The 17,393-nt window shown below is 44.3% G+C and overlaps 1 protein-coding gene across 1 annotated transcript in view; it reads right to left on the minus strand.

Annotated features, from left to right (window-relative positions):
- The window catches only part of LOC110490939 (piezo-type mechanosensitive ion channel component 2), a 159,616-nt gene that overhangs the window by 7,730 nt on the left and 134,493 nt on the right, over window positions 1-17,393 (minus strand). The window contains exons 19-39 of the mRNA XM_036944026.2: window positions 16,747-16,869; window positions 16,250-16,450; window positions 15,511-15,715; window positions 15,171-15,272; window positions 14,818-14,983; window positions 13,711-13,954; window positions 13,053-13,149; window positions 12,612-12,777; window positions 12,324-12,413; window positions 10,448-10,557; window positions 10,160-10,240; window positions 9,588-9,691; window positions 8,098-8,227; window positions 6,522-6,584; window positions 5,472-5,638; window positions 4,911-5,104; window positions 3,112-3,291; window positions 1,547-2,065; window positions 1,101-1,359; window positions 593-775; window positions 131-398 (exon numbers count right to left, since the gene is read on the minus strand). Coding sequence (XP_036799921.1) covers window positions 131-398; window positions 593-775; window positions 1,101-1,359; window positions 1,547-2,065; window positions 3,112-3,291; window positions 4,911-5,104; window positions 5,472-5,638; window positions 6,522-6,584; window positions 8,098-8,227; window positions 9,588-9,691; window positions 10,160-10,240; window positions 10,448-10,557; window positions 12,324-12,413; window positions 12,612-12,777; window positions 13,053-13,149; window positions 13,711-13,954; window positions 14,818-14,983; window positions 15,171-15,272; window positions 15,511-15,715; window positions 16,250-16,450; window positions 16,747-16,869 — 3,652 coding nt within the window. The remainder of the gene's footprint in view (window positions 1-130; window positions 399-592; window positions 776-1,100; window positions 1,360-1,546; window positions 2,066-3,111; window positions 3,292-4,910; window positions 5,105-5,471; window positions 5,639-6,521; window positions 6,585-8,097; window positions 8,228-9,587; window positions 9,692-10,159; window positions 10,241-10,447; window positions 10,558-12,323; window positions 12,414-12,611; window positions 12,778-13,052; window positions 13,150-13,710; window positions 13,955-14,817; window positions 14,984-15,170; window positions 15,273-15,510; window positions 15,716-16,249; window positions 16,451-16,746; window positions 16,870-17,393) is intronic.

Below are 17,393 nucleotides of genomic sequence, written 5' to 3' on the forward strand. Positions count from 1 at the left end.
GTGACTAGGTTTGGTGAGGTTTGGAAGACATGGGCCTCACAAATGACATCATTAAAAGTCTAGACACTTCCCCCAAACGAGCCCAATAAGAGAGTTATTATTCAGCACTTAGGAGCCAGTGTGACCTCACCTCCTCTGGAGTGGGCAGAGCGCAGGGTGCGCTGGGAGAGGTGGGAAGCGGCGCTGGAGCTCTTGCGGCGCAGCTGGGTGGAGGTGGACAGGGAGTAGAAGCGGCGGGGGAAGCGGGCGCGTACCGATTCCAGCAGGGAGCTACTGCCCACCGAGGCCTGCTTCTCCACACGCCTGGAGCTGGACCTCTTCTCCCTGTCAGGGTGGTGCTGCTTAGGGGTTTCTCCCCCTCCTCCCCTGGGGTCATCCTTGTCCCACAGCCCATGACACTGGAGGTTAAGAGCAAGGAATAGAATGGTTATTACACCAGTGTGCTAAATATAACCATGTATCAATACAGGTAATAAGTAACAATTAACAATGTAGTTAAAGGGGTGGTCCACTTTTTAAAAGTTATATTTATTTTTGAAAAAAGTGAACTTCCTGAAAGGAATAACCATGTAGCTAAAGACTTAGTGGGCACCTTGAGAATAGATCTGTGGAAGAACAGAGCTAGCAGCTGAACCAGGTCATAGTGCACGTATCCCTCCTTCTTCTCCACACCGATGATGTTGGGAGGGTGGAAGGGTTTGGACATGTCCAGCTCAATGTTTTGGTTGAAGGGGAAGAAACCAAACTGGAAGAAGTACTTGATCACGATGGTGACCTGGTGGTATAGTGAGATAGGGGAAACCCTTAAAAATATATAGATGCATGACTCATAACATGTCTCTATAAACACTATTAATTGAGTACCGTGTAGTGGAATTGAGTTTATATCATAAAAGAGCATTATTTCCAGCCTGAACAATAATTGCATTTTCATAGCTGGATAAAACAAATCTATTTATGAAAATGTGCAATTTATAATATTAAAGGTATTGTTCATCCTAATTCATTTGGGTGACCTATCCCTTTAATACTGCATGGGACAAGGAGTACGGGCAGATTTACATTGATAAGAACCTGACTAAGTGCTTCTGTGTTAATACCTCGGTGTAGACGATGGCGGTCATCCAGAAGCGTTTGCTGGGCCTTGGGACAGACAGCATGGCCCAGAGGAAGATGAGGATGGGCAGAACGAGCGTGGCCACGGACGCTGAGATCATGTGGTTGAGGATGATGACCAGGAAACACACCATCTCTGAGTGGGCCACCAGCATGTTGTAGAGAGCATAGAGCAGCTGGAGCAGCGCCGGCTGGTTGCCGTAGAAACGCTCAGAGTCTTCCAGCTCCTCGTCGTAGAACATCCTGATGGAGAGAGAGAAAAAGGGAGCGAGGGTCTATCAAGGTGGACTCTAAAAAACGAAATACTTTGGAATTGTCAAATAAACAAACTAATCTGAACCTCGATTTCCGGCTTTCTGATAGCCGAGCGATTAAAAATATTTGGTAATGCAATTGGCAACACAAGACTAGCTGTGACTAAAAACAATACCTATTGCGTAGCAGATCGCTGGCGGTCAGCTCGTGGGTGAGCGAGGGAAACGTGGTGCTCGTGACGCCCGACAGAAAATCGGACTTCTCGTCAGGCGTCACCACAACTAGCCTGTTCTCATGATGGGTCCTACTGGATGAGACCTGCTCGGCCTCCTCCCTGTCCAGGCCCGTGGCTCTGCTGTATGAGGGGGGGATGTCTGTGTCTGTGGGGGTGTTACCGGAGAGATCTGCCTGGTAGAGCTGGAGCTCACTGTGGTGGGCGTAGCACGGTCCCCTCCCCCACCCTGCAGGTTCGGTCTCTAGAACCCTGTCCCGGCTGTCCCAGTCCATTCCCCTAGACCTGGAGAGAAGACTCCCCTCATGGTCAAAGTACAGCCCCATGGAGGTGGAGGTGGATGGGGTCTCAGTGTAGGAGGAGTGGGGGTCCTGGAGGTCCTGGCCTGGCTCCTCTCCTGTCTCTTTGATGGGGTTGGTGGTCCCCTGGCAGGAGCAGGTGGCTGTGCACTGGGTGTGCTCACTAGTGGGGAGAGAGAGGCAAGATAATGGAGCGGTTATGTTCTGGAACTCATCTGTGTTTACCTTTTGTAAGAGGTTTATGAATGGCCTGGATGGCCATAGAGAGGAAGTACAGTGGAAGTATGTGTATGGATGTGTAGTGATAATTCAGATAGAACAGTAATACATGTATTTGCCATGATTTATCATGAAATAAATGTGGAACAAGGTATCAGCCAATCAGCATCCACAACAGGAACTATTCATTGTATAACCTAATTTACTCAAGATAATGAAATGACACAGAAATAGTGTTTGTTCAGCAGTGAGAGGAGAGAGAGAGAGAGAGAGAGAGAGAGAGAGAGAGAGAGAGAGAGTTTGTGACAGACTTACACACTGGATACAAAGGCTGTCCGTCAGCACTGAATCAGGGAGTCACCATGGTAACCGCCCACAGCACTACACAATCACCCACCTCATGTCTACTCCCCCTTTTTCTCTCCTTATTCTCAATATAATCTGACACCTGCACTGACTAACAGACAATAAAGCTCTTTACAGTTTACACTACAGTCACAGATGACATGTTTGAACAGTGCTAAGAGAAAAGGGCAGCTTTAACACTATAGTCCTGTAGCCAGGAAGTGGATTTGATGACAAGAATATGACTTGCCAACAATCTAAGCCTTGGATTCAGAGAGAGGAAGAGAGTGGTCCTGAGAAATGATCTTCAAACAGAGATGAGGTTTACAGTGGTTTACCCATATGAGACACACTAGTACCACTAGCTTTTTGGATCAAGGTAATACATCACGGTTAGTGACACAAATGGTAAATAGGCCAACAAAAGACAAAGTGACAAAGATGCCTCATTGTCTACAGTCAGTGAAGGGGGGAAAGAGAAGCGAGTGAGGGATCAGGAAAGAGACAAGAAGAGATGTGGGGTGAGGGAAGAGAAGACTGACGGTTGATGGGGCAGAAGTGTAGAGTGAAGGATGAAGGGAGAGAAGTGTAGAGAGTGAGGGATGAGAGGAGAGAAGTAGAAGTTGTGTGTTTGTAGTTTCTTACCTGGCCTGGCTGTCTCTGCTGTCGGTTGAGGAGGTGGACTCTAGGTCTAGGCCTTCCATCTTGCAGAGTTTAGGATGGGCACGCTCGCTGGTCCTGGGCATCTGGATGCTGTCAGGACCCATATCAATGTGGTCCAGTGTGGAATGACAGGAGCAGAGCAGGGTGTTCTCTGTGTACGCACTGGAGAAACCCACACAGACAGATGGAGTTTGTGGAATGGTCTAAACAGACTATGGACCATGCATAAACTCATACAGTGTGTGTGCGCCTGCACCTCTGGGTATATGTGTTTCTATCTGTGTACGCCTTCATGTCTGTGTCTGTCTGCTTGCCTGTGTGTATGTCAGGGTGCCTGTGAGTGAGTGTGAGTGAGTGTGAGTGAGTGTGTGTGAGTGTGCGTGAGTGTGTGCGTCAGGCCAGAGTCTAGACAGAGAACAGAATTCCCCGTGGGCACTAGTGCACCCAGAACAGAGCTGTGCAGTTTCAAGCTGCCAGGCTGGTTTTAAACCCTTCATAAACACTCCATCACATACCGGGAGCCTGGCACTCTTCAGTCTCAAATAAATAACAAACTATGACTAAAACAGACAATGTGTGTACCAACAAGCAGCGTGATATCAACACAACACCAAAACATAACCACTGAATATTGAATAATTGTTCTGTCAAATGGTAATGTAATGTAAGTGTTTATCACGTAATGGTGTCCATGCTGAGATGGGATAACTTGAGCAAGGCTTGGGTTTTATTACACATGGATGGAATGCAAATAAATCGTTCAATTATCTGTTCCACCCACAACATTCCAATCTTTTTTCTCCCAAATGTCGTGGTATCCAATTGGTAGTTACAGTCTTGTCTCATTGCTGCATCTCCCGTACAGACTCGTGAGAGGCGAATCTCGATTGCCGATAGCATCCTCTGGATATCAATCCAGCTAAGCCGCACTGCTTCTTGACAATGCGCACTTAACCCGGAAGCCAGCCGCACCAATGTGTCGGAGGAAACACCGTGCACCTGGCGACCGTGTCAGCGTGCACTAAGCCCGGCCCGCCATAGAAGTCGCTAGTGCGCGATGAGACAAGGACATCCCTGCCGGCCAACCCCCCCCCTAACCCGGACGACGCTGGGCCAATTGTGCGCAGCCCCATGGGTCTCCCGGTCGCGGCCAGCTGCGACAGAGCCTGGACTCGAACCCAGAATCTCTAGTGGTACAGCTCTCTGCGCCACTCGGGAGGCCTCAACATTCCAATCTGACCAACTGTCATCTGCACAGCATGACATCTTTCAAAAACAGGCAATATCTTGCACCTGATTCTGTAGTCTGTTTGGATTATATTATATAGTCTCCCTTGATGTTTTGAGTATTATAACTGAATGACAGTAAGCAGTGTGTGTTTACTATAATATCCTTGGAGTATCAAGAAGCAGCTGAAAAACCTTGTCTGCTGATTCCTCAGCCATCACCAGCTATCAAATTGAAAAGGATTCCCTCTGCTTGATGTACTTTAATGATGACAAGAGGTGAATCAATCTCATCATTTCTTATGAGTACCAATAATCAAATCAATGAGTATGAATAATCAAATCAAATTTTATTTGTCACATGCGCCAAATACAACATTGCAGTGAAATGCTTACTTACAAGCCCTTAACCAACAATGCAGTTCAAGAAATAGAGTTAAGAAAATATTTACTAAATAAACAAAAGTAAAAAATGTAATAAAAAGTAACAATAATTACATAATTAAGTAGTAATATAACTGTAATAAAAAAATTATTTTCCTCAATTCCCTTACCTGGACAGACTGTCATGAGACACCATAGGGTCTTGGCTCTCCAGATAGGCACAGCTCTGCCGCTCGGCCTTGTGGGGGATGCAGTCCTGGCACGTATCCTCCTCGGTTCTCTCCAGGCCAGACTCAATGGACGCAGCCTTGCACATCTGCTTGCGGTAGTACACGTGGATGCTCTCCCGCGAAGGCTTGTTCCCCTGGAACATTACAACCAAGAATGGCTGTTAGAATTGTTTGCCCTACACCAACTTCATATTGCGTAGCCTGTAATAACAATGTAATAAGATTGGAAATAGGCAATTCCAATGTTATTACTATGCTATTCCCAGAAATAGGTACTATAAATATCATGGTTCTAAACAGTATGAAATGGTAAATAATTATGCAATGTTAAGTGGGACCAAATGATTTTGTTACTAGGAAGAGACATGTATTCACAGACAATCTTCAGCTGGATTCTCATTGAACTGTCCACCTGAGGTATCAGGTAATATGCCTTATAGTACAATAAGCATCACAAAATACATACTCAGAATAGTCTACACCCCCTGGCCGTGACCTTACCTTTTTGACCTCGTGAGTGAGCATGCAGCGCTCAATGCGCAGCACGGTGGAGATGTCCAGGTGTTCCTGACACATCGAATTGATCCAGGCTGTGAAACTGTCCAACATGGCCAGGAACAACACCCAGGAGAATTTGACGATGTTGAAGACTCGCTTCAGGATGTTGTCTGTGGATGGGGAGGAAGACAACACACATCTTTTAATAGCCAAATCCACATCAGTCTTTATTCTTTGTGACTTACAGTACAACTGTAACTTCATTGATGCAGAGGGCCATGTGTTATGGGTTGGGTTAACTTTTCAAACAGGGTTGGGGTCAAGGAACCTAACCCAGGAAGTAAACTGAAATTCCATTTCCAATTCCACATCCATTTCTACCTTTAGATTTTGTGGCATAGAGAAAGTTAAGATGTCAGACAGGGTGATATGAATAATACTCTGAGTAAAAGAGAATGTTTTGGGATTTTCACCTTCCAGACACTATTTCCTAAAGGTCTTAATGATGAAATGCCTATGTATGTTATGTTGTAAATTTGATCATGAATTATGCCCTTATGTCAGATTAGTCAGACGTTTTTCTTACACTGTACACAATGATTTATGAAAACTTGCTTGGTAGGTCAATGTACTCATTGTGGTTTTACAGACGTGTTTAATGCGTTTTATGTACACACTTTATTTGAATATTTCTGAAATGCATATTGTTATATTTGGTAGCACTTATTTTTTTCCCCTTCACCTGCAACCCCTTTAGATGCGTGGAACGGGTGTGGGTGGGGCTAGGTCTACATAAGGGTGCTATTTTAAAAAGAAACTCACAAAAGCTCTGACGAAGGTCGTAAGGACGATACTTAAAGCTTTTTAAAGATCAGTGATACTATCTAGAGCAGTGTGCGGGTTCCTTCTTCCTCATCTTATCCAACTGTTTCCATGCACCTGCACAAAAGTTAGCTCAGATGTGCGAGTGCCTTTTGAATTTTCAATTCCACATCCTGAAAGTGACTGAAATGAAATACAATTTATCCCAACCCTGGTTTGAATGGCACCTACCTGGTCCATCTTTCTTCTCCTCCATCTCCTTTTGATCCTCCACTTCAACAGTAACATGAATAGCTGGATAGAAAAGAGATTGAAAATAGAATGTTTCAACAAATTCATAACATTTTTTTAAATAAACATATCCCTTGCTGTAAAGTCACAAAGGTGCAACCCAAAAGTACCTTTCCAAACAAAGGACGCTCCATTGACAACCCATTGAAAGGGTACTTTTTTGTTGCCGAACAAGTTGTTCTCTATCTAAATAGCCTATCCAATACATTGTTGTCCCCTCCCAGACCTCATGTAAAACGATTTGGCTAAACTGAGAGACCGTACTGTATTCCAGCCACATTCACAGTCAGTCCAGCCGTCACATGGGATGAATTGACCATATCTAATTCAACATGGCATCCTATATTTCAGACCCAGGAATGCCTTGGCCTTGACATGAGTTGGAGTTGGAGCTGGGCTGTGGGAAGGAGGGAGGGAGGGTAGAAGGGGGAAGATTTGGCGGAACTGTGGACTGGACACAGCATGGCTCCCGTTAAGGCTTCAGTAAATCGTTAAGTAGGTGCTCTTGAACAATGCAAAAAAGGGGCACAAAATGCCCATTCATGAGTAGTCTAGAGCCTATAACATCCCGTCACGGAGGCTGAGAGAAATACTCAGGGGGTGAAACGTACACTTTAAGAAAAAAAGGTTCCAGAATATTCTTTCGGCTGCCCCCATATGAGAACCCTTTTTGGTCGCAGATAGGACACTTTTGGGTTCCAAGTACAGCAGAACATCTACATGGAACCCAAAAGAGTTCTACCTGGAACCAAAAAGGGTTCATCAAATCGTTCTACTATGGGGACAGCCGAAGAACCCTTTAAGATTCTAGATAGTACCTTGTGTTACAGAGTTTACTGTAACACAACAAGTGATGGACAGACAGATGGCGCGAGACGATGGGAAACATTGGGAGGCAGGGGCTTGTTTCCCAGAGGAACTGCTTGTCATGGTTCCACCTGTCACCAGTGGGTGGCAGAGACCGTCCTAGAGACATTAACAACACTCAGGTGTGTCCAATTCACTACTGTTAAAGGAGGTGTTATTCTGTAACGTGTAAGCTAGGAGTCGGGAAGCAAGTACAGGGAGTGAATGGAATAATAAATTAAACAAAACAAGAAACATGAGTAGCGTACCGACATAAAACACAGGAACATAATCAATAGTGCCTGGGAAAAGAACCGAAGTGAGTGACATACAGTATATAGGGGAGGTCATCAAGAAGGTGATGGGGTCCAGGTGAGTCTCATGAGGCGCAGGTGCGCGTAACGATGGTGGCAGGTGTGAGTAATAATGAGTAAACTGGCAACATTGAGCACTGGAGAGAGGGAGCAGGAGTAGACGTGACGCTGCTAGCATATTAAATATCCTACACTGGGTTGGATTTGCCTGGTTAAACCAAACTGAATGCTGCACTCACCAATGTTTGACATTTGCACAATGTTCAGTCTGGTTAAACCAGGCTAAGGTTGGAAACGGAGGAGACTGAAAGCCTAAGTCATCTGCTTTGAATGAGAACTTGGGTCCTCCTCCATACCTTCCCTCAGGTCTTCTGTCCTTGGCTTGCTGCTGCTCCCTTCAGTGTATTTCTTCCAGAAGCGGCGTTTCTCCTTGCTGCGCTCCTTCATAGCCGTCTTGGAGTCGGTGATCCAGGCATGGTACACAAACTGTGGGGAGAAAACGTTAACAGCCGCACTTATGGACTGGTGATCAAACACAATGTGTCCAGAGATTCTGTTGAAAGGATGTTTGGCTGCTTAATTGTGACACCCACCCTGCCATATACTGAACAACCGTTAAGAGATTTGATCTTAGCGCGTCTGGTTCATGTTGACAAACTTGCCATTGGTGAGCAAGTGTTTAATCAAAAGCAATGGGACTCAAATTAAGTTCACACACTCAAAACAAAATAGTTGAGATGAGTGTAGGAAATGTCAGCATTAGGCAGCCAAAGAGAAAATAATCTAGTCAACCAACCAGTAACTCACAGGTAAAAGCAATAGCCATTGACAAAGTACACAATACAGTTTTAGGGGGTGTTTTGATCCAATGAAATGGAATGTAAGGGCATGTGTTTATGTCAACAGGACAAAAAATGGATTTACAATGGAATAAAGCACCCCTCAAGATGAACACCACCAACAATTACTAGTTTGAGACCAGGGTTGGGGTCAGTTCCATTTTAGTTCAGTACATTTCAGTTTACAGACTGAAATTGACCCCAAACCTGCTTGAGACACAGACCAATCCCTACAGAGAATTACCCTGGAAGAAAAGCCACCACCACACATGCATATCTCTCTCCCAAAGCAACAGTTCACTGCATTTCCATGCATCATCAGCGGTGGCCATTTTGTCATGACTCAGCAGCATCTTGTGAAATGGAGCGGGGCTGTGGTCTTTGAATAGAACTTTATTGACATCGTGGTGATGTTTTGGAGTGAGAGTGGAAAATGCGTGTAACGTCGTGAGAAAGTGGCTTGGACTGGAGTGCTCAAGGGGGAAAGAGTATACACACAGCATACACAAGGGAAATACAAGATGGAGACCTAGTAGTGAGAGTACCTTGGCTGCCCTCATTATATACTGCAGAGCAGTTTTGGGCAGCTTAATGATACACTTTGGTAAAGCCAACGAGGCAGAGGCAAACTTTCGGATTGCTCTCTACAAAGGGAGGACAAAGCAGGGGTGAGAGTTAGAGAACATAACATTTGTCGCAAATAAAGGTCAAATAAACAGAAATCACGACAAAGGATGTTAGCAGTTAGTACTTAAAAAGAAAGAAAGATGTTAAGTGCCGAAAGAACAAACAAAATCAGAGAATTAGCAAAAGAACGACTTGTTACTTGTCTGTTGTAAGAACAATTACACATTAGAAATCGGTCCAAACAGAAATAGAAGCAAGCAGTCCCTTTTACGTAACCGATACAGATCAAATCAAAAACAGTCCAACTGGTTTCGCTGGACAAAATTCTATATTCTCAATGCAGGACAATGGTAAAGGGGTCATTTCCTATGTTTGAGTACCTGAAATGCAGACTTCTTGGGTGGCTCTTCCTCCTTTTTATCCTCCTCTTCCCCCTCTTCTTCACTGTCAGTCTCAAACAGGTAATAGTTACCACTTCTCACCACTGAGAAGGGAGTGAAAGACAAGGTTAAAGGTTACCTACTTACACTAGTCCACCCGTGTATTACATTGTACACACATATATGAATGTAAAGACAAAGAGAAATCAGATATGGTATTAATCTTGTGTCAATAACGAATTCATGCACTCTTAGAAAAAAAGGAGCTTTCTACAACCTAAAATCATTCTTAGGCTTTTTCCATAAGAGAACCCTTGGAAGAACCATTTTTGGTTCCAGATAGAACCCTTTTGGGTTCCATGTAAGACCATTTCCACAAAGGGTTCTACGTGGAACCAAAAATGGTTCAATCTGGAACAAAAAAGTTTTATCCTATGGGGACAGCCGGAGAACCCTTTTGGAACCCTTTTTCTAAGAGTGTTTCCTAATTTATTTACATGTAACTACAGTCACAGTATCTTGTTGAATTGGAATATTGGAATATTGAAATAGAAAGGTCAAAGTTCACTCACTGGATGCATGGTCCACCCACGGCCTCCACCACTGCTTCTTTGTCTTCCCCCTGCTCTTCTCTTTGTCAGTATTTTCTTTATCTGAAAAACAACTTTTTTTTCTTGCTTTCAAAGTACTTGATGATGTGAATGGAATGTGTCTGTATATGTAATTGTTGTGGGACTGTGGTGAGTGTCTTCAAACAGACTTATCATTCAATCAATGCAAAACAGTATAGGCCTACATAGAAGATCATCCAAACATGGCTGTCAGTGCACTCGTTACTTAAAGCCCACTTGCTGTCCCACCTTCATCCTCCTCCTCCTCATCCTTGGCGTCTCCGCTTTCCTGCACCAAGCTCAACATCCTCTCCTTGCCTCTCTTGAACTTCTGCTGCCGACTCTTGATGCGGTCCATTCTGATTGGACACAGAGATAGAAACGTTCACAAATGACCAATAGTCTCTGACCACTGTATATTTAAGCAATAAGGCCCGAGGGGGGATGTAATAGGGGTTAGTGTTTGGCTTGGTGTCAGGATGTGTGGGGATGTAATAGGGGTTAGTGTTTGGCTTGGTGTCAGGATGTGTGGGGATGTAATAGGGGTTAGTGTTTGGCTTGGTGTCAGGATGTGTGGGGATGTAATAGGGGTTAGTGTTTGGCTTGGTGTCAGGATGTGTGGGGATGTAATAGGGGTTAGTGTTTGGCTTGGTGTCAGGATGTGTGGAGATGTAATAGGGGTTAGTGTTTGGCTTGGTGTCAGGATGTGTGGGGATGTAATAGGGGTTAGTGTTTGGCTTGGTGTCAGGCTGTGTGGGGATGTAATAGGGGTTAGTGTTTGGCTTGGTGTCAGGATGTGTGGAGATGTAATAGGGGTTAGTGTTTGGCTTGGTGTCAGGATGTGTGGGGATGTAATAGGGGTTAGTGTTTGGCTTGGTGTCAGGACGTGTGTGGATAGAATAGGGGTTAGTGTTTGGCTTGGTGTCAGGATGTGTGGGGATGTAATAGGGGTTAGTGTTTGGCTTGGTGTCAGGATGTGTGGGGATGTAATAGGGGTTAGTGTTTGGCTTGGTGTCAGGCTGTGTGGGGATGTAATAGGGGTTAGTGTTTGGCTTGGTGTCAGGATGTGTGGGGATTTAATAAGGATCAGGATGTGTGGGGATGTATAGCAGCATCCACATTAATGTAGAAGTGTTTAGAAACATATTCTATTCTAATTTACAATAAAAGTGACTCCAAAATGACACAATACATTATTTACCATTCATTTCTATTGGGCACAAAATAATCTGAAACACAACCAAAACAAACAATAAACGTATCCATTCACAAGCTTGATGTAGTCATTGCGTGCTAAGAATATGGGAACAAAATACTAAACTTTGGACTACTTTAATACCCATTAAGTGAATTTGTCCAAATACTTTTGGTTCCCTAACATTTTATTTTTTTACCTTTATTTAACTAGGCAAGTCAGTTAAGAACAAATTATAATGCCTTCCTTGCAAGCTCTTTCCCAAATTTCCCAAGTGCTTTCCCAATGCAGTAATCAATATCAATATACAGTATAGTACTATAAAGTAAAGTACCATAAAAACAAACAAGAAATAGAAATAAGAAGAAAATGAGAAAGTAAGTAAGCTATATACAGGGTCAGTTCCAGGGTCAGTGCCAATACCATATTTACAATGTGTAGGGATACTGGAGTGGTAGATACTGTATGTATAAGGGTAAAGTGACTAAGCATCAGGATATATGATATACAGAGTAGCAGCAGCATATACGATGAGTATGTGAGTGTGTGTTTGTAAAGCCAGTAAGTGTGTGTGTGTGTGTGTGTGTGTGTGTGTGTGTGTGTGTGTGTGTGTGTGTGTGTGTGTGTGTGTGTGTGTGTGTGTGTGTGTGTGTGTGTGTGTGTGTGTGGAGACCTGTGAGTCAGCGCCAAAATTAAATAGAAGGGTCAATGGAGGTAGTCTGTGTAGACATTTTGTTAGCTATTTAGCAGTCTTGTGGCTTGGGGATAGCAGCTTTTCAGGAGCCTGTTGGTGTCAGACTTGTTGCTCCGGTACCGCTTGCCATACAGAGGCAGAGAGAACAGTCTATGGCTTTAGTGCATATTATATTTCTGTGTGTACGTCATATGTGTAATGTGTGTCTATTATATCTGTGTAGAAAATGCGCTCACTGTCTCTTCAGCAGGTCCATAGACTTCTTCTCCACTTCGATCCGGGCTTTGACAGCTTTCACTATGGTCGCCTGGAACAGCTCAGCCCCTCTAACACAACAAACACAATACTTTTCATATAAATTGACAAATACATTGACTGAATAAACAGTCAACATTGATTTTCTATAAAAAATAAAATTTGATGGTCCTTGTGAAAGTAAAGTGAATTAAAGTAAACCTTATCCCCAGGCTCCATTGAGAGAGAGCTGGATAGTAGACGCGGTTAAACCAAACAGTACAATTTACCTGGAGGCCAGGATCTGTGAGGAGCGGATGTCGGCGACCACGTGCAGGAAGTAGTAGCTCATGAAAACACGTCGCTGTAGCAACAGGAAGGCAAAACAGATGCTATCCCAGATGATGCCTGCCTCGTCGCTAGGCAACTCACACTGCTTGTGGCTGTGCTGCTCAGCTGCAAGGATTTAAAAAAATATTAATAATCAAATATTTATTAATTCCATTTTTTGATTCTTTATATTTAGAAGAAAGTCAAATAAAACTTGTCAACTGAAATTATACAGTACAGTCCCCAACCCCTTCTAATGGAGTCATCATCAAGCATTTCTGAAAATGTAACTGAATAATGTTTAATAAATGTGAAGTGAGTTACATATTTGTCACATATCAACACGAAGAAAGTGAGTTTCCAAAGGCACGCTGCTTTACATTGGTAATAGGGTCACTTACGTTTAGAATATCCCTTTATAGTGCAGGCCAGGCTGAAGAGCTGAATGAGCCAACAGTGATCGGTGACCAGGACTTTTATGTACCCACAGGCTAGTATCTGAGGACCGAGAGGACAAACCAGTCAGCTAAAACAGGACACAGCGGCAGCCAAACACACACCAACATCTAGATTACTGTATGCTGTTGCAGAGGTCTGATCAGCTGAACTTGTCCTATCTGGCCAGCCGGCTGAACTAATCCGATATGTCCCCAATTCGTCTGCAGTATTTACCGTTAACGCAATCTCTGCAAACGCGGGGACATTGCCTTAAAAAGCCTAATTGTTGATCAAGTGAGATCGGATTGAATCCTGACCCATTTTTCAGGACAGCAGGACTGTTTTGTTTTCATTTGGAGTAGCATTGCTCTTTAGACTTTTTTTTCAATTGTAAGGCAGGTATGTGTCACCATACTGCGCCCAGAGCCTGACTTCGGCAAACTATCTTCCCGTTTGGCTCCAAAAACCCACAATAACAACTTTTGTAAATGTTGCATTCTAACTACAATCTCGTTGTCTTACTACAACGTTTGATGCCAAGATGGCTGCCCAAACTGAGTTTCCGAATTCCCAGTAATCCCAGTATTCAATAACACTGTATCTAGTGTTGCCAACACTTACCGAGAGTATGTTCTTCATGGTGATCACAAACACGTTGTAGGCAATCAGGAAGTCCCAGTAGTGCAGGATACTTTTGATTGGCTTGAGCAGCAGGTCGCCCCCGAAGAGCAAGAAGTAGAAGCAGGCCACCAGGTAGCCCATACAGAAGATGGAGATGCGCGTGGTGCCCGTGATGAAGATGATGGTGAGCACGAACCAGAAGAGGTAGCTGAACATGATCACCTTCAGCATGTCCAGGTAGGATCTGAAAGAGGGAAATTCATGAATAAAAACTTATTGAAGTGAGGGAATGACAACATTCAAAGCAAAAGTCATTTGTTCGGAATCTGTCATTCAAATCATCAAATTTGAAATTGGGTTTTGAACCAGACTATGGGGAAAGCATGCAAAGCTAACATTCAACAAAAATATATTCTGGAACAATAGATGTACAAATACAAGCTTTTATTTATCCATACAGAGATGAGCAGAGATACATTGTATATTTTATCCTGCAACACAATATTTTCATTCATTTCAATATTACAACTTTGTTGACACATTGTCATCACTACTTGTCACCAGTTCCTGTTGTTTTTACAAGTATATGTATGTGAACTGGAGGAGCAGTGATGTCAGAGACTTTGACTGCATTTCTGATACGACCTCATGCTGACTGTTCCAAAGGGCCAGCTGTTTTAAAGAACGTTTCCCCCTTGTTCGAATCACTCACAGGACACGGTTAAAGACTTGTTTTAACATCCCTGAGTTATCTGATATCAGGAAAGAGTGAGGGAAAGAGAGGTGAGAGCGGAAGGAAAACACAGGTGTTTGGCAATGTGCTCACTTAACTCACTTCACATGTCAAAACAATGGGAACCCAAGGAAAGTGTCTATAGGGACTTTATAATAAACACTTTGGACAGGGACTTAGAGAGATGGAATAACTTGACAGTGAATGGAATAACTTGCCTAAGACCAAACGACTCGTGCTGGCACTCTGAGAAAAACACATGGACTTTAGTACATAAGGCTAACTCTTTCTCGAGCCACGGGTTCGATACCTGATCAGGCACAGCCTGTGCACCAGACCTGGGCCTGGCTGGTACTGTGTTTCACATAGACTACCTGCAGTGGATGAAGTCAGGGACGGGGTTGTGCTGACTGAAGGAGGCGGCGTCCAGGTCCCTGCAGATCTCCACGTTGTCCCCGGCCAAGAGGCGCACGGCAGCCTCGTTCTCCTCCTCAAACACCTGCCTCTGCAGTGAGGCACACAGCAGCAGCATGAAGTCATCTGCGGGAGAGGACAGGAGGAGGAGGAGGAACAGGAGGAACAGAAAACAGGAGGATGAAGAAAAACACACTTATTTCAAGTCAATCCCAGTCCCAGCCCCAGCCCCAGTCCCAGTCCCAGTCCCAGTCCCAGTCCCAGTAGCAACAATCCCAATGGCAAACGCTCAGTAAATAAAGGCTGTTCTCACAGAGCAGGAACAGGGGGTTGGGCTTGGTGTGGAAGTCAGGGAAATAGAGCCACTTGATGACGTTGGAGTCTGTGGAGGATGAGGGGAACCTCCATGGGTAGTCTGGGAAAACGAGGAGAGGGAACGGATCCATTTAAACACTATTATTATACAGTCTGTTATGACCTGTGCAAGATTATGTACTAAATTTGACACATGTATTCTAACTATCGAGGAGAGACATTAAATGAAACAAAATGGACGCAGCAGGTCCGGCCATAGAGGTAAATGTCCCCACATACAATATAATACAATGCAATACAAAAGGATGTGTTTGATATCTTTCTGTTGCTCCACCCACCTTTGCAGGCGGCCGGTGGGAAGCCGATGCAGACAAAGTACTGGAAGGTGAGCATGCAGGCCAGGAAGCAGCTGTACTTGGGCCAGATCTCAGCAATGGCCTTTCGCCGCCGGCGGTAGATGACCGCGATCAGGCCGAAGGCATGGAGCATGGCGTAGAAGTCCATCCTCTGGCCAATCACGTTCACCGCTAACAGGAAGCATGTCTTACAATAACAATGACAATAGTTAATGTTTAGGAAGCTTTAGTCTCAAGGGACTTTTATATTGGGTCTACAGAGGGTTACGGGGTAGGAAGCACGAAGATGGAGTTCGGAAGTAAGAGTTATGTCTCCGTCATGTAGGAAACTTAGGGCTGGGCGATATGGTCAAAATATCATTTCGTAATATTTTTCACATTTTTGACAGTATGGCAGTATCTGAGTAAATAAAGTTCTAACTATGTTTAATGATTAGAGCTTTACCTTAGAATGATCACAAATGAATTCTAGGTGATTTTAATGGTCTCTCTTCTGATGGTTTCATACTCAACCAAACTAGGACAAAACTACTGACAGTGAAGTAGTTGAATTTGTAGAACTAATTTAAAGTAATTTCATTTAGCACTGTATCCAAATATCGTTACCGGTATGGATGTGGATCCATAACGGTATACCGATATTTCAAAACAAAGATATTCTTGTAAATATTCCAACTATCGCACAAGGACAAAACATGGACACTTTGCAATGACATCATACCTCCAGGCCGAACTTGTAGAAGAAGTAGTTGATGAAGTACTTGGCACAGTTGAGGATGCCGTCGTCGAGGTGTTGCCGGGTGATGTCATGGAAGATGGTTCTGGTGACGGGGGTGGTGAGGTTGTTACTCATGCGGTACAGGTCCTGGTGACGGTAGATGGTCACCTCGAATGCCAGCAGGGCCAGTATCAACAGGTTGTTCTGGTTGGAGATGGAGATAGGGCAGATAAAGGGGACAGGGTTCAAATGACAGTGTAAGTGTGAATGACATAAACATATTCTCCAGTATAGGTCTAACCCACTGTTTACAAGGATACCCCCAAGAGTTAAATGTCATTCGAACACTGGAAGGGATGACCGGGAGATGATATTAGTGTATAATGTAACATAATTACAGTAGGTGAAGGTATACGTGAGAAAGACAGGCTATCCTCTATGTGTACTGTATGTGTGTGTGTGTAGTCAGGATCCCAGTGCAGCGTCTCTCCTCCACTCACCCTCAGGTTCTCCAGTAGGGGGGAGAACTTGCGGAGGCCCACCCAGTTGGCTGGGTCCACAGGTGCGCTGTAGAGCAGGGAGTGGGCCATCTCACTCCTCTGGGCATCCGTGTAGTTCAGAGGCTACAGACGAGAGGAAAGGAGTGTCATTAACACCCTGAACTAGTACAGCCTAGCACAACACACCCGAGTATAATGACTGTTTTAGGTCAATTACCCCATAGAGGAGACACTCAAAGAGGAGAGAGCAAGAGGAGAGAGAGAGAGAAAGGAGATATAGAGAGAAAGGAGATATAGAGAGAGAGAAAGGAGAGAGAGAGAGAAAGGAGAGAGAGAGAGCGAGAAAGGAGAGAGAGAGAGAAAGGAGAGAGAGAGAGAGAGAGAAAGGAGAGAGAGAGAGAAAGGAGAGAGAGAGAGCGAGAAAGGAGAGAGAGAGAGAAAGGAGAGAGAGAGAGAGAGAGAAAGGAGAGAGAGAGAGAGAGAGAAAGGAGAGAGAGAGGAGAGAGAGAGAGAGAGGAGAGAGAGAGAGAGAGAGAGAGAGAGGAGAGAGAGAGAGAGAAAGGAGAGAGAGAGAGAAAGGAGAGAGATTTAGCGAGAGAAAGGAGAGACAGAGAGAGAGAAAGGAGAGAAAGAGAGAGAGAAAGGAG

This window comes from Oncorhynchus mykiss, chromosome 15 (assembly GCF_057628025.1).
Source record: "Oncorhynchus mykiss isolate SJ-2025 chromosome 15, ASM5762802v1, whole genome shotgun sequence".
Classification (NCBI taxonomy): Eukaryota; Metazoa; Chordata; class Actinopteri; order Salmoniformes; family Salmonidae; genus Oncorhynchus; species Oncorhynchus mykiss.